The sequence below is a fragment of the Thamnophis elegans genome, chromosome 3 (assembly GCF_009769535.1).
Source record: "Thamnophis elegans isolate rThaEle1 chromosome 3, rThaEle1.pri, whole genome shotgun sequence".
NCBI classification, from domain to species: domain Eukaryota; kingdom Metazoa; phylum Chordata; class Lepidosauria; order Squamata; family Colubridae; genus Thamnophis; species Thamnophis elegans.
In genome coordinates this window covers 117,917,769-117,932,712 of record NC_045543.1, presented here as the reverse complement: position 1 = coordinate 117,932,712, position 14,944 = coordinate 117,917,769, and the positions used below count along the sequence as shown (strand labels likewise).

Sequence of the window (14,944 nt, the reverse complement as noted above, 5' to 3'; positions counted from 1 at the left end):
TTATTTTCTTTAGGAGGGTAATTTGAAGAGGTATCCAACACCTTACCCTGATGAACTGAAGAATATGGTCAAAACTGTTCAAACAATAGTACACCGATTAAAAGATGAAGAAAACACAGAAGAAACTAATAAAGAAGCAAAGCAAGAAAGCCAACAAGTTTCAGTAAAGGATATAGGAGTAAAGGTTAGATTCAGTTTTATGCTAGAAATTTTCTAACTTTTCACTACACGTTCACTACACTTTTGAGAGCAGTGAAAATTTGAACTGTTTAATTTTTTTTAAACATTAGTTCATGTGAAGATAACTTTAAAACAACCTTATAATTGACATTCTGTACATTTTACAAGATGTTCATCCAAGATAGATATATCATAAATAAATAATGTGTTTCACAATTTTGGTTAGCAGATTGGCCCATTTAGTTAACATTACAATTAATAGATAACGAATCAAGATAAAGAATAAAATAACCCTATAAAGAATCAAATCGTTTAAAAATCTAAAGAAACTTTTAGAAACCGCCTCAAAGTGATAAAACCCAGCACAATTAAGAACATATAAAGAATACATGACAATAGCATTTAAAATCTGGTAGCAAAATGGGATTCCAAAGTCTTGGTGCTATCACCAAAAAAGCTCTCTGGCTTGTCAGTTACAAGCAGGTAAATGGCCAGGTCAGCTCTTGTCAAGAAGAGAGAAAGCTGGTAGGTTTTCTATAGATGGATATCACACTGACTTGAGCAGGGTCTTGGAGTACTTCCAACTACTAGCCTGGAATGAGAGTAATTGATACATGGGGCTTAGCTACTGTTAAAAAAAAGAAGGTAACTTATACTTGTTAATGTTGATCCTTGAAATATAATCCAAAGCACTTTTGAATTTAATTGAATTTTTGTCCCATTCCATCACTTAGTTAATGCCCTGTTATAAAATAAATTACTCTAATTTGCAGAAATACGTTGGGTCAAGGCCGTATATCTGAAATTCAAGAAACAAATTCAGACTATTGCATCATAGTAACATAGTTTGATTGGGTAAATAAACATGTTTGCTATAAGCATTTTTGGAAGAAGTGCAGAAAGCAATAAAAATGATAATATGTTGTAAAAAATTAAAAAATAATAATCCTGCATAGAACTATATTGTTTTCTCATTTTTTTTTGCTAAAAACTTGTTTTTTCTATATTTTAACTATCTATTAATAAATAGCGCCTTTTTTACATGTATAGTTGAGTTTATAATGGGCTGGTAGGAAAATGTTAGGACTAGTGTAAGTAGACTTTGGATTTGATGAATTTATACTACCTTTCTCCTTACTATAATGCATTTCATTTCTTTAATTTTAACATGCAGTAAGTCCCACTTTATTTGTGACCAATTCTGCTAATTTTGTTGAGTGAGGTCTCACACTCCTGTGAGTGAAATCCAGCTGGTTATTATTTTTCAATCCTCATTTTTATTATTGAAATGCAGCAAGCTATGTTGCAGACTGGAGTCAGTAATACTTTACAACTGCTTAATTTATCTGATATCAAAATCGGAATCTGAGGAAGTGGGGGATATTGATTATTTATAATATCTGCACATTATTTTTAGTATACCTAAGAAGCCTCATCCAATGGGAATCTCTTTTCTTACTGTGTTAAATATTTAGACTTTAGAAATTACTCCAGTGAAAAACAAAATGGAAAATGAACAGAATGTTATGGGAAACTGTGTGCAGAAACCTAATGAACCAGATGATGAGAACAGTACCAGAAATTTGCAGATGAACCATCAAGTTAAAAACACAGAAAATGTGAAGCCAATTGTTAACCATGAAGATACTCTGGAGGTATTTTATGTATTTCTATGTCTTATTCTCTATCATCGTGGCATTAAATTTGGATAAAACATAAGGAGTATATAATTTTCAGTATATTTTTTTATAAATCTAAAACAAAAAACTCCCATGCATACTTCATACAGTAATGTATACATGCCTTTTAAAAATAAAATAATCCTATACATATCTCCCAAAACTATCATGTACTTGAGTAGTCATGGATAGAATCACTCTGTTAGTTACCAACATCAAACTTTTTACTGAATAGTAAATTTGAATAAATGCTAAGAATAATTATCGAATTTGTTACCTGGTAACAAATTTAGGTATTTATTATGTGCATTTATTTAAATTTGTTACCTGGTAACATTTCAAAAATATATTTTTATTATTTTTGTGCAACTAAAATATCATTATTGCTGCTATTGCTTTTATTTTATACTGTCCTAGCTTTATAACTTTGTGCGAATTAGTACTAGAAAAAATTCAATCAGCATGATTAAAAGAAGTCAGGTATAATAAATGTTTCATTTATATAGCGTCAATTTCAGTGGTGAAATTCAAAATTTTTTACTACCGATTCTGTGGGTGTGACTTGGTGAGCGTGGCGGGGGAAGGATACTGCAAAATCCCCATTCCTTTCCCACTCTGGGGCCAGCCAGAGTTGGTATTTGCGGGTTTTCTGAACTAATCAAAATTTCCACTACCTGTTCTCTAGAACCTATCAGAACCTGCTGAATTTCACCCCTGCTCAAGTTAGATGAGACTTTTGTAGCTTACAAATATCCTACATACTATTATTACTAGTATCACCCAGTGAGGTAACATTTGTATAGTCTTTGATGGCCAGCTGTTTTTCTGAAGACCAGCTATCCAAATACAGCTATATACCTCTTAAACAACAGCTTTGTGGAAAATCTTTTAAGGCAGGGGTCCCAACCCTGAGGCCAAGAACTGGTCCTGGTTTCTGGCCTGTTAAGAGACGGACTGCACAGCTGGGGTGAGCAAACAAAACCGAAATAATTTGTGAAAGATTGTCTTCCACAAAACCTGTCCCTGGTGCCAGAAAAGTTAAGAGACTGCTGCTTCAAGATCTTTGTGTTAACCTTAAAGGCTGTTTGTAGTTATGTTGACAAACCTGATGTTCATCTTCTTTTACAGGAATCAGAAGAATTATCTTCTGATGAGGAAATGAAAGTAGCAGAAATGAGACCTCCTCTCATAGAAACTTCCATTAACCAACCAAAAGTAGTAGCACTTGGCAATAGCAAAAAAGGTAGGCCTTTATTCAGTGATAAATGCTTTAAAAAGAGATCTATTTCTCTGAATTGACTAAAGTTACAAATAAGAGTTTTGCTTGAAAAGTAGCATAAAAATACATTTATACTCACATATTTTTTACTTAAGCTCCTTCTTCAGTTGTTTGGGCCTGGATTGCAGCTATTAGGAAACAATAGAGATCCCATGCTGTGTAAAGATCTATGTGCTTAAATTTGATGTCGTTGCCTTGTATTCTACCTACCTTCTTCCAGTTCAGTGCTTATTATTTGGGTTTGTGCTTGTTGTCTTTCACATCTTCAATTTTGGATTAACCTAAATAAGCCAAATCTGCAACTCTTTATTATATCTTGCAGCCTAGTTTGTTTGATATGCTGACCACTGTCTATGCTTTCTTTATTTCTGCTTTATTGTCTATTCTGTATTGCATTATCTTAATCCTTTTTGTGTGGTTTTAATATAAATAATTAGTACAAATATACTTAGATTAGGATGATAAAGTTTTACTATTTTGTGTTTGTAGTCCCTATAATTTTGTTATTATTTTGTTAAAGTGTTCTTCAATGCATTTGCTATTTTGTAAGATTTGAACACAGCCTATTCAAACTTAAAATCAACTATTTAGCATATTTAGTATTAAGCATATTAAGCATATTTAGTAGGGTTGTATGAGTCATTCAGACTCATTCATCTTCCAAAAAATAGAAGTGCTTTTCTTAAACTATTCCCCAAACTACCAGAGTAGTGTGACTTTTCTGCTAGTTTACTGGCACTCTGGTCAGTGGTGGGATTCAAATATTTTTATTACTGGTTCTGTAGGTGTGGCATGGCTAGGTGGGCATGACGGGAAGGATACTGTAAAATCTTCATTCCCACCTCACTCCAGGGGAAGGTTACTCCAAAATCCCAATTTCCTCCTGATCAGCTGGGATTTGGGAGGCAGAGAATAGATGGGAGCGGGGTCAGTCAGAGGTGGTATTTACTGGTTCCCCAAACTACTCAAAATTTTCGCTACTGGTTCTCCAGAACTGGTCAGAACCTGCTGAATACCACCTCTGACTCTGGTGGACATGTCTTTGAGAGGACATAATGCTTCAAGTTGCAGGTTTGGAGAAGCCTCACTGAGTTCCAGGAAGGTGTTCCTCCAGATGATTCACAAGGGCCGTGATACTTACTGTCTATGAAAAGCCTCATTTAAACTGAACGTGTACCATAGATGTACCTTTGCATGAGTTAGTAATACAAATATGCTAAATCAAATTAAATTATTTTCAGATGACAGTAAAGCAGTAGATTCTTCGTCTGATGATCCCACCCATAACAGCAATCAGAATAATAGCAATTGTTCCTCTCCTTCCCGAATGTCGGATTCAGAATCTCTAAACACTGACAGTAGCCAAGAAGCATCATTGTGTTCTCCAGACAGAGAAATTACCATGACTGTCAATACCAAAATCAGGTTTGAAAAATATTATAGTATGTTATAAGACCATTTGAAATAATGAAAAAATTTTTTTTTACATTTTTTCTATCCTCTGCAATTTGTATCATCTGCAAATTTAATAAGCATCCTTTCTACTTCATAATTGTCATGCCATTTAGTATGCTTAATTACCTCACTAATCAGAATATCATGAGGTATTTGTATCGTTTGCTGAAGTCAATGCATATTATGGGTACCTCATTCCTTCAATTCATTAATAAAATAACCCAATCAAAGAAATGCAATAAGATTAATTTGGCACAAATCTGTACACTGCATTGTTTTCAAGATGCTATTAGACTTCACTCTATAAATTTCTGAAACATCTTGCTAAATCCTAACGTCAGTCGGATTGAATTTCTGGATATTCCTTTACCTGTTTTTGAAGAAAGAGCAATATTTCTTGTCCTCCAGCTATCTGGTATTTCATCAGTTCTCCAGGATTGCTCAGAGAAGGGTTCAACTAGGTATTAACTGGTTCCGCTATCTTGTTTTGAAGATTTAAATTCATTCAGAATAAAGAGATAATCCTTAACAATGTTTCTGTTTGTGTAAAGCTTTAGACTGCCCCTTCATCATGCAATTCACAATTTCCTGGTGTATCACAATGTTTGTTAGAAAAGACTATAAAGACGTTTAATCCCATTATCATCTTAGATAAATTCTACTGCTCCCTTTTGTCTTGGTTGACTGATATCTCTTTCATTACTATTATTATTATTTGCTCAGTTTTTAAGCAGCTATCTCTCTGAGTCCAGTTTATTTGTCTCTACAGATGATTAAATCTTGCTTAATGCTGATTTCTTAAAATATATTTATTAAATATAGCCATTTTATAAAATTGCTCTTGTTATATTTAGGATTGTTTTATTTTACAGGGAAGAAGATGAAAATTCTAACAGTCTTTTGCAAAATGGAGAAGTAAATGCTCTGACAGAAGAAAAAATGAACTCTCCAGATAAAATCACAAATCTATCTGAATTCAGTTTAAATATTGAGGAGAGATTAGCTTTAATAGAGAAAGGTGTTGAACTAAACAACGCCACTGATGAGCCTCACAACGTGCATCAGATCAACAGGAATATCTGCAAATTAGCTGAAGAGGGACTACAATCTAATGTAGTGAATCAAATAAAATCAACAGAGATGTCAATTAAGGACTTGATAAATGACCATATGAAAGAAGAAATTAAACAATTGGAAAATAAATATCCAAATCTATGCCCAGTAAATATTATCAATGGACATTCTGAAGACATGCCACACACTGCAAGAAAGTCAGAGCTAAAGAGAAGTGCTACCATTGAAACCGATTCTTCTTTGGAAATGTGTCTTTCAAAAAGCACTGAAGACTTGTCTCCACAGAGGAGTGGGCCAGTGGTGAAATCCCACAGCATAACTAACATGGAGACAGGTGCTCTAAAAATCTGTGATATTCTAAATGACAGTGGATCCCAGAACCCCAATCCAGCAATAAAATCAGCAGGTATGGCTGCAGATGGAAAAAATATAGTCCGGAGCAAGTCAGCTACTCTCTTATATGATCAGCCATTACAAGTATTTCCTGGATGTTCATCATCTTCTGATTTAATATCTACAAAAACAGCAACTAAATTTGATTTGAATCATAATCCTGAAGATACTAATACAGTTAGAGGGCAAGGACCGCATTCCTCACAACCATTCACTACCCCTCAATATAATATACAATACAGCAGCAATATTGTACCCAAAGAGTCTTTGTGGCTCCAAAAACAAAATCCTGTAGCTGAACAAAGTTGTTCGTCTTCTCAGCGCTTACCAAGGCTGGATAGTACAGAGAGCTGCACTTCTGCAAAACATTCGGCCAACATGAATTTCTCTAACCATAATAACGTTAGAGCTAGTGCTGCCTATAATATGCATCAAAGGATGGGCAGTAGGCATATGGAAATGTGGGCTGTTTCACCAAATGACAGGCATCCTTCTAGTGCAACCCGAAATACTCTCCAGCGACAGAGTAGTGTGTCTTCTACTGCTTCAGCTAATGTTGATCCTGGATCTTCACGCCGTCCTCTGGTTTCTGAGGGGGATTATTTAACGTATAGGGATTTGCATTCAGCGGGAAGAGTCCCGCCAAAATTGTCAGGGCAACAGAGACCTCTTTCAGCAAGAACACATAGCATTGATGGACCAAATGTACCCCGACCTCAGAGTGCCCGTCCTTCAGCAAACGATATACCAGAGAGAACTATGTCGGTCAGTGACTTCAATTACTCAAGGACTAGTCCGTCTAAAAGAACAAATCCAAGAGTTAATTCTGAATACTCTCTGATGGATCCTACAGGAAAAAATAAAGTTCCTCATGACTGGAGAGAACAAGTACTACGGCACATAGAGGCCAAGAAGTTAGAAAAGGTAAGCAGTTTTACTTCCTCTTCTTGAATTCAGCAGTTTGTTTTTTATGAAGCTGGTAAAAGCCTGGCATTTTAAGGGATACATCGTTGTGATATTATAATTCAAAATTTCAATAATTGGTTTAGTAATAAACTCATGTTCGTACAATAGGTAAGTTAGCTTTAGGATTACCCAGCTAGATGTTTTATTATAATACATAGTATGCTTTATTTGTAAGGAAGAACTGTAAAATCATCAAGATAATTATTGCCATAAAGTTAATGTTTATGACATCTAAGCAGATAAAAATCTAACCATCTTCAGCAGCATGTTTGAAATACCGAGATAATATAAAATCCTACTATAGTGGCATGGTTATTGCTTTGCTGATTATACATTCTTGTTAAAATGAAAAATATCAAATATATATTTACTTCCCAGAGGGCTGATAGCAATTTTTCAAATGATTTAATTTTTCTGGGGTACTAGGAAAGTGGCAATATCCAAGTAATCCTCAATTTATGACCAGCCACTTACTGGATGTTTGAAGTCACAATGAATTTCTTCAGAGCTGACCAGCCACTTAGTTAATGTTTGAGGTCACAGTGGGTTTCCTCAGGGCTACTTACAAAACTAAATTCAAAATTCCTGACAGCAGTTGAAAAAGTCATAAAATCAGTCACATGGTTACTCACTTAACGACTGGTACAACTTATGACCATAATTGCAGTTGAATGTCAAGGTCTATCTATTTAGTAACACAGAAACTTGAAACTTAGGGCAAATTCAGTCTAATACAGAATATCTTTGAAAAGGTTCATGTAGAAATTTAATCAGACTGGTTTATTTTTGGTTCCTAGTCTTGACGTATCCTTACACAGATATTAATTCTGTATTGATCTCTGTTGTCCCGCTTGTTGCCTTTCCATATTTTTCCAGTCCCTCTTCCCCAATATGGGGTTCGTGAAAGTGTGGATCACAAAAACTGTATTTTCTAGTTTTCTGATAACAACAGTAGAGATTACAGGAAAACAACTGATATGATAAACTGCTAAAATATAAGACTCATTTGGCCTCATGGATGATATTGAAGACTATTAGCGAGTATGCTTTCATAAATTCGGTCATCTTTTGACTGTCAGATGTCAAGGATTGGGATTATTTGTTTGATGTAAAAATTTTAATTATGAAATACTTTTTCCTTAGAAGTATTTGGTTCAGGTCTATTTTCCTCAAATAGCCTGTCACTATAGCTATCCATTTCTTCCAGCTTTGTACATTAGCAGTTTGACATTAGCTTTGTACATTAGCAGTTTGACTGTGCAAATAAACAGGAAGTTTTAAATAAGTCAAAACAGAAGGTTTCCTGTCCGGTAAACTATACTCTTGAATATTTTAAGTGGAAATATATTATGGAGTGTAAACGATTATATTATGTGGCTCATATCTATTGATGTTGATCTGTTCTGGTTAGGATCAACATGTGCCTAGTGTGTCTGCAGCATTTATATCTTGGTGTGGAGGAATGCTTTTCTTGAATATTTATTTATGTTGGATGTTTCAGATACTATTTTCTTTTAAATGCAGATTTGCAGATTGATCTGAACTTTATATATTACTTCTGTGCATACTGTCAGCCAGATTTTTAGTCTGAATTTTTATCCACTTATCAAGTCCTTCCCAATGTCTTGGGATAGGCAGGTGTTGTTTTATGATGTTAAAGGTATACGTTGTAAGATACCTTTCAAAGTGAAACTGTCTTTTGCAATTAACGGATGGGTATTTTGTCAATGCTGATGATGTTCAAGTGGTGCTCCAAAGATATTGGAATTATATCCAAGGTACCTATTCCTACTGGCACTATCATTGCTTTCTTTTGTTATTCTATTTCTGTTTGCAGGTCTATATATTGTGATCTTTCTCCAGTTCTTTTTTGTATATCTTATTGTCTAGGACTATTGCAAAGTCTACTATCCAGACTTTCTTTCTCTGTTATTGACCATTTTTAAGTCTGGGATGTTATGTGGCAGGTGTTTATGCATTTGAATTTTAAAATCCCAGACCACTTTAGCTTCTTCATTTTCTATTTTCTTTTTCTGTTTTGTCGTCGCACCAATTCTTGCTTGCAGGCAAATGATGTTTCTTGCAGAACTTCCAATATACCATTGCTGTTATTTTGTCATGTCATAGCTTGTAAATGTCTTATGCAGATTCTCAGTCTTTGGTTTGTAGTCAATCTGTGCAAACTTCTTATAGCAGCTAACTAAATGATCCATTGTTTCTTCAGCTTCTTTGCAAGAGGCAGCACTTGCTGTTGTTGCTGTGTTCTCAATTCTGGCTTTTTATGCATTTGTTTTTAATGTCTTGTGCTGCCATAATTAGCTCCTCTGTCTCTCTTCAACTTCATGTTCTTAGCTATATTACCAGACCTTATTGTTATCTGCTTTGCTTCCTTTTTTTTAATGTACTAGCCCTATAATGCTTTGTCTTGGCAATGCCTTGCCATGTCTTTTTTCTAGTCTTCATTTGGTCTTTCTTTCGGCCAATATGGTCTCTCCAGTATTCAGTAAGCCTTCCTTGTATACTAGCTTCAGCACATCTTCTTCACTGCCCTTCAGATATTCTCCCAGTGCCCTTTTTTCTTCTTAGCTGCCTGATGTATTTGCAACATTCCATACCAACTTATTTTCCTTGGTAAGTGTTTCCAGGAACAGGAGACTGTCTTAGACTACCATGAAAACATAGTGAATTTTTGACAGAAAGTCTGTTTGCTTTAGATTTAAATGGCAATAGCAAATTTCTTTTCATCTATCCCTCCACAGACTTTTGAGAAATGATGGATATTCTCATTCTCTCTCTCTCCCTCCCTCCTTCCCTCTCCCTCCCTCCCTCCCTCCCTCCCTCTCTCTCTCTCATGCACAATATTGTATTTCATTTATGCCTATCTCAGCTTGATTTGCAAAAGTGTTTTTTCACCTCACTATGTAGTTTATTTTTATTTTCTCCCTCAGCAGTATCTTTATTAGGAGAGGGAAAGCAAGAAAAAATATGCTGTTGCCCATCCTACAAAAAGATTGTCGGCTCACCGACAAAACCGCGCCGACAAAACCGCGCCTGCCATCAACAAACAACATAACGGGATGTGAAAACAATGTTATAACCCTAACCCTAACCCTTTATAACGTTTCCGCATCCCACTATGTTGTTTGTTGATGGCGGGCACGGTTTTGTTGGTGCGCATTTGTCGGGCACGCATTTGACAGGTCACGAAGATTGACAATAAGATTTTTAAAACATCTTTTAAAAATTGTCTTAAGAAATCATGGAACTGAATTAAAACAATTAATTGTAATACAATCTAGCACAGACTATTTTGAGCCCAGCAGGAAACAAGCAAAACGATTTATATTACTTCATAAACTCATAAACAACAACCAGTAAAAACAAAGCCAAGATATTTCTTATGGCTATAGATTTGGGAGAAGCTTATTCATAATATACCTGAATATATTTAAGTTTTTGTTTGGAAACTAGGCTGTAATCAGTAAGAATCAGCAGCAATAAACATGCAAAGTGATTTAGTAGCTCATGATAAACTATGATAGCAGTAGACTTATATACCGCTTCATAGGGCTTTCAGCCCTCTCTAAGCGGTTTACAGAGAGTCAGCATATTGCCCCCAACAATCTGGGTCCTCATTTTACCCACCTCGGAAGGATGGAAGGCTGAGTCAACCCTGAGCCGGTGAGATTTGAACCGCTGAACTGCTGATCTAGCAGTAGCCTGCAGTGCTGCATTTAACCACTGCGCCACCTTGGCTCATTGATGATGAAATCAATATAATATTTCTTTATGGGCAAGGTCTTTGTAGTCAGAGTAATCTCTTGCAATCAAAATAATGTCTCCATTCCAATATGATGTGCAAGCCAGTACATTTGGAAACATTGACATCCCTGAAGCTATTTGATTTAAGTTTCCTAGCCCTATCTTTACAATCTCAAGATGCATTAAAACATAGTACTTTGTTAGAGTCAGGCTTGGTTTTCTTTCATGTTAGAACTTAATACCAATTCTTTTCTAGATTGGCTCTTGTTCCATTTGTTTTTGGACACCACTCTGGTGGTGTCCAAACCAAACCTGGTTTTAAAGGGTGATTAGCAGGGTTCCTTCTGTAGGAGTTTTTCCGGAGCTTGCTTTGTTCATTAAGTTTTGATAATACTGGAAATATTGTTAAATAGCCCTTGGGGATATTGATCTTCAGTTTAAATCTGGTTTGTGTGGCCTTTTCACAATGGGTTGATCTCATAGTGATCTAAATATAGATCTCATCTATTATGTGCCGAAATTCTATTGGGTTTTCACTATGTAGTCAAAAGTGGAAAAGGCACATTTCCAATGTCTTACTAAATGGCAAGATTTCAGGAAGAGAAGCTTGGAAGCATGCCTCCTCCCCACTCCCCAAATCTGGTCTTGTGGGATGGGCAGATAGGGAGAGGTGATCCTGGCCAATGAATGGGCGTATGCTGTGCTTTGTGTGGTGATTATGTCAGACAGCATGTTCAGTTATATTGTGAAAAATCACATGGCATGTGACCGAGATTTTGTATTCACAGCGGGACGGTTTTTTGTTTGCATGGTTATAACATGATATACAATCTGTGTGTCTGCACTGACTTTGTGTATAACATGGCTTGTGATTTATGCATGCTGCACTAATCTCTGTTATCTGTCCCCTCTTTATTCAGAGCATGCTGTCACGGTCCTTTAATTCCAATTATGCTCCAGTTAGCAACTTTTACTATGGCAGCTCTAGGGATCTGCATGGCAGCCAGGGCAATGTTGCTTTGAGTGTTGCAGATGGAAGAAGTTCTGGTGTTCCAGTTCTTCGTGTGAGTACACTCCTAATAACATGCTTGTTGAAAGGAAATTGGAAATGACCAATTTAATTCTTGAAATTTGTGAAATCTTTACTATGTTTGATTTTATTCATTACTGTATTGGTTTTAAAAGGTAATGATTTAAGAATAATGCACGAATCCACCTGTCCCTTTAATATTACTTCATTTCCTGCTCTGAGCCAAACAGCAGATCATCTTCTGATTTTAAAAATACTCATTGGCATGTTTTAGTCCTGTGGGACAGCTTGTGTATAGAATGAGTATATTTGTTGCATTGGCAGATGACTTAAAAGATTTTGATGAAATATGAACATACAGAGGATCCTCAGGTTATGGCAGTAATTGAGGCTGGAATTCCCATCATGAAATGACGCAGTCATAAGGCATGTTGTCACATGACCACATTGTTTTAGTGATGATAATGCCATTTGCTATTGTTAATCCCACCCAGTCATTACGATGCACCCTGACTCAAGCCATTCACAGCTTTGTCCCAGTCCCAGATTTCAGTAAGATTAGAGGCTGCTTCCAACTACTTGCACCTGCCTATCTCTACCCATCTCTCTGCCTTTTTGGCTAGCCGGTGTAAAAGGGCCTTCAGCTGATCTCTTGTTTTCTTTCTCCCGCTATTGGCAAAGTGCAACCACCTAGTCCTTTGTAAGGCAGCTGCCTTCTTCCTAAGGCCAGAATGATGCTCCCGCTGATGTCGTGTCCCATTTGCAACCAAACTTCATGGAACTCAGAGGGTCTCTGCAATTGGAATGGTGGTCACGATAGTGCAATTGAAGCTGGCCGATTGTGGCAAAGTGTCTGCAGAGGTTTGATCGCACCATCACGTTCACCGCCCCCTTTTTAACCCTACCCTATGTGTTCTTGTCAAAATTGCAAATTGGTAAGCCTTCTTGTGAGCCTTTCAAATTGAACAGTCGGCAGAAGGCCTGGCCTGGTAAACAGCAGCCTTGCAAAGATCCAGGCACATCTTGTGAAGGTTAGGCAGAGACTGTGGAGCAGAGGCTGGCAGAAGCAGTGAGAGCATTGCAGTTAAAGAGCAGAGATGGGAGAGGATATTGGTTGAGGAGTTGAAGTTACCGTACATATTGTCATAAGTACACTCAAATTTTGATCACATGACAACAAGGGCACTGCAATAACTGTAACTTATAGAACCAGGCATAACTACCATTTTTTCAGAACCACTATGATTTTAATCATAAATAGGTAACCTCTTGCATTTCTTAAATGATCCAAGTTGATCAAGCATTCTGAATGCTTGAGAGGGGTTTTTGTTTGGAAAATTTCAAAATATAAATGTTTTTTTATGAAAATAAATATATTTATGTACATATTCATGTTTAGAAGCAGTAACAGAGCTTAATTTATAAATTTATTTGTTCACAGATTAAAGTGTATATAATAAAGATTTTGATATCTTTCATTTTTCTTGATAAATGGATATTCCAGAAGTGGGGTTCACTTACCTTCCCTACCGATTTGCAAATGTGAGCGCACTCACTCGCTTCACTCTCACACAAGCATGTGCACAGACACATATTGGCTGTACTCTAGTATGAGTAAGATTGAACCTACTTTTCTGTCGTGATTGATCTGATTGATCTGATCAGATTCGTTCATTTTATTGTTCAGATAGGAATGTGACTATCTTTTATGCTTCCGTCCTTCCATAAGTAGTCTATTTTCAAGTCTGGATTGCTTCTCCATGCACAGCACATGATCTTTTGAGTAAAAAAGAAATCCAATTCTCACTCTAGTCCTCTGTCACATTGACTAGGCAGACTTCTGATTTCTATTGGTATACTTTCTCTTTCTTCCACTTTTGGCACCAGTATAATTTTTATACATACTATGGTGCTATGTAAATGCCTATATTCACTTGTACATGTCCACTTCTATACTTCCTTTCATTTTTTCATCATTGTTTTTTGGCTGTCTAATTCAGGGGCGAAACTAACTATGAATGTCTGTAATAAATAAATAAATTTAATAAAACCATATTCTTGCTGTGCAGCTTTTATCTTTAATTTGATTTCCTATATTGCTTCCCTGGGTAAAATACACACAATAGATTCAACAGTTCAAGGACTTGCCTTTTCTTTTAAACTAAAGCACCAATTGCAGCAGTCATTGAACAGCATGTCCACTTGTCCAAAGTCGTGCTATATTTCAGTTCCTAGGAGAAAATAAATAGCAAAGCTGCTATTAAGAGGTAAGCTTAGACACTAAATGATGTAATTTGTAAGACAATATACAGGAACAAACTTGAGAACAACATGAAAAAGGATTAACTTGCTTTGGTATATAGCAGAAATGTTTATATGCTTTTTTTTCTAATTTTCAGCATCCCCAAACAGCTAATCCAGTAGATGAGGATGTATTCATTTCTGGGCAGCAGAATTATTCAACTGCCACACTCGGTCTGAAAGAGGCAGTTCCAGAGACCATTAAAAAACTTCCTGTGCAGGTAATAAACTGTACGATTCATTAATCATATGTGACTGTAATGTAGTGATAGCAATTAGTATTGTTTACATGTTAATTTTACATGTATTGTATTGTATTGTATTTTATTATTTGTATGCCGCCCTTCTCTGGGAGGACTCAGGGCGGCGAACAATTCAAGAGGGAAAAGGTGGAACATAAAAAGACAAAATACAAATAATAAAAGTAAACAACAGTCGCACAACCATACATGTCGAGAGGGGAGGGAACTCATCACCCCCAGGCCTGCCGGCAAAGCCAGGTTTTGACGGCTTTTCGGAAGGCCTGGAGAGAGGTGAGGGTCCGAATCCCTGCGGGGAGTTCATTCCAGAGGGCTGGAGCTGCCACAGAGAAAGCCCTCCCCCGGGTAATAGCCAGGTGGCATTGGCTGGTAGATGGCACCCGGAGGAGGCCAACCCTGTGAGATCTAATGGGTCTGTGGGAGGTAATTGGCAGCAGGCGGTCTCTCAAGTACCCAGATCCAATACCATGAAGGGCTTTATAAGTTACGACTAGCACCTTGAAGCGTATCCGGAGACTGATCGGTAACAAGTGCAGCTCGCGGAGGATAGGTGTAACGTGGGTGT

General features: G+C 36.5%; 1 protein-coding gene across 3 annotated transcripts in view; it reads left to right on the top strand.

The window, feature by feature from the left end:
• The window catches only part of LOC116505685 (erbin-like), a 92,470-nt gene that overhangs the window by 59,373 nt on the left and 18,153 nt on the right, over positions 1-14,944 (top strand). For 2 of the 3 annotated variants that reach the window (XM_032213034.1, XM_032213033.1), the window contains exons 17-23: positions 14-184; positions 1,656-1,835; positions 2,988-3,102; positions 4,380-4,563; positions 5,466-6,984; positions 11,709-11,852; positions 14,218-14,340. In XM_032213034.1, the coding sequence (XP_032068925.1) occupies positions 14-184; positions 1,656-1,835; positions 2,988-3,102; positions 4,380-4,563; positions 5,466-6,984; positions 11,709-11,852; positions 14,218-14,340 (2,436 nt within the window). The remainder of the gene's footprint in view (positions 1-13; positions 185-1,655; positions 1,836-2,987; positions 3,103-4,379; positions 4,564-5,465; positions 6,985-11,708; positions 11,853-14,217; positions 14,341-14,944) is intronic. The other variant, XM_032213035.1, reaches the window with a different exon arrangement.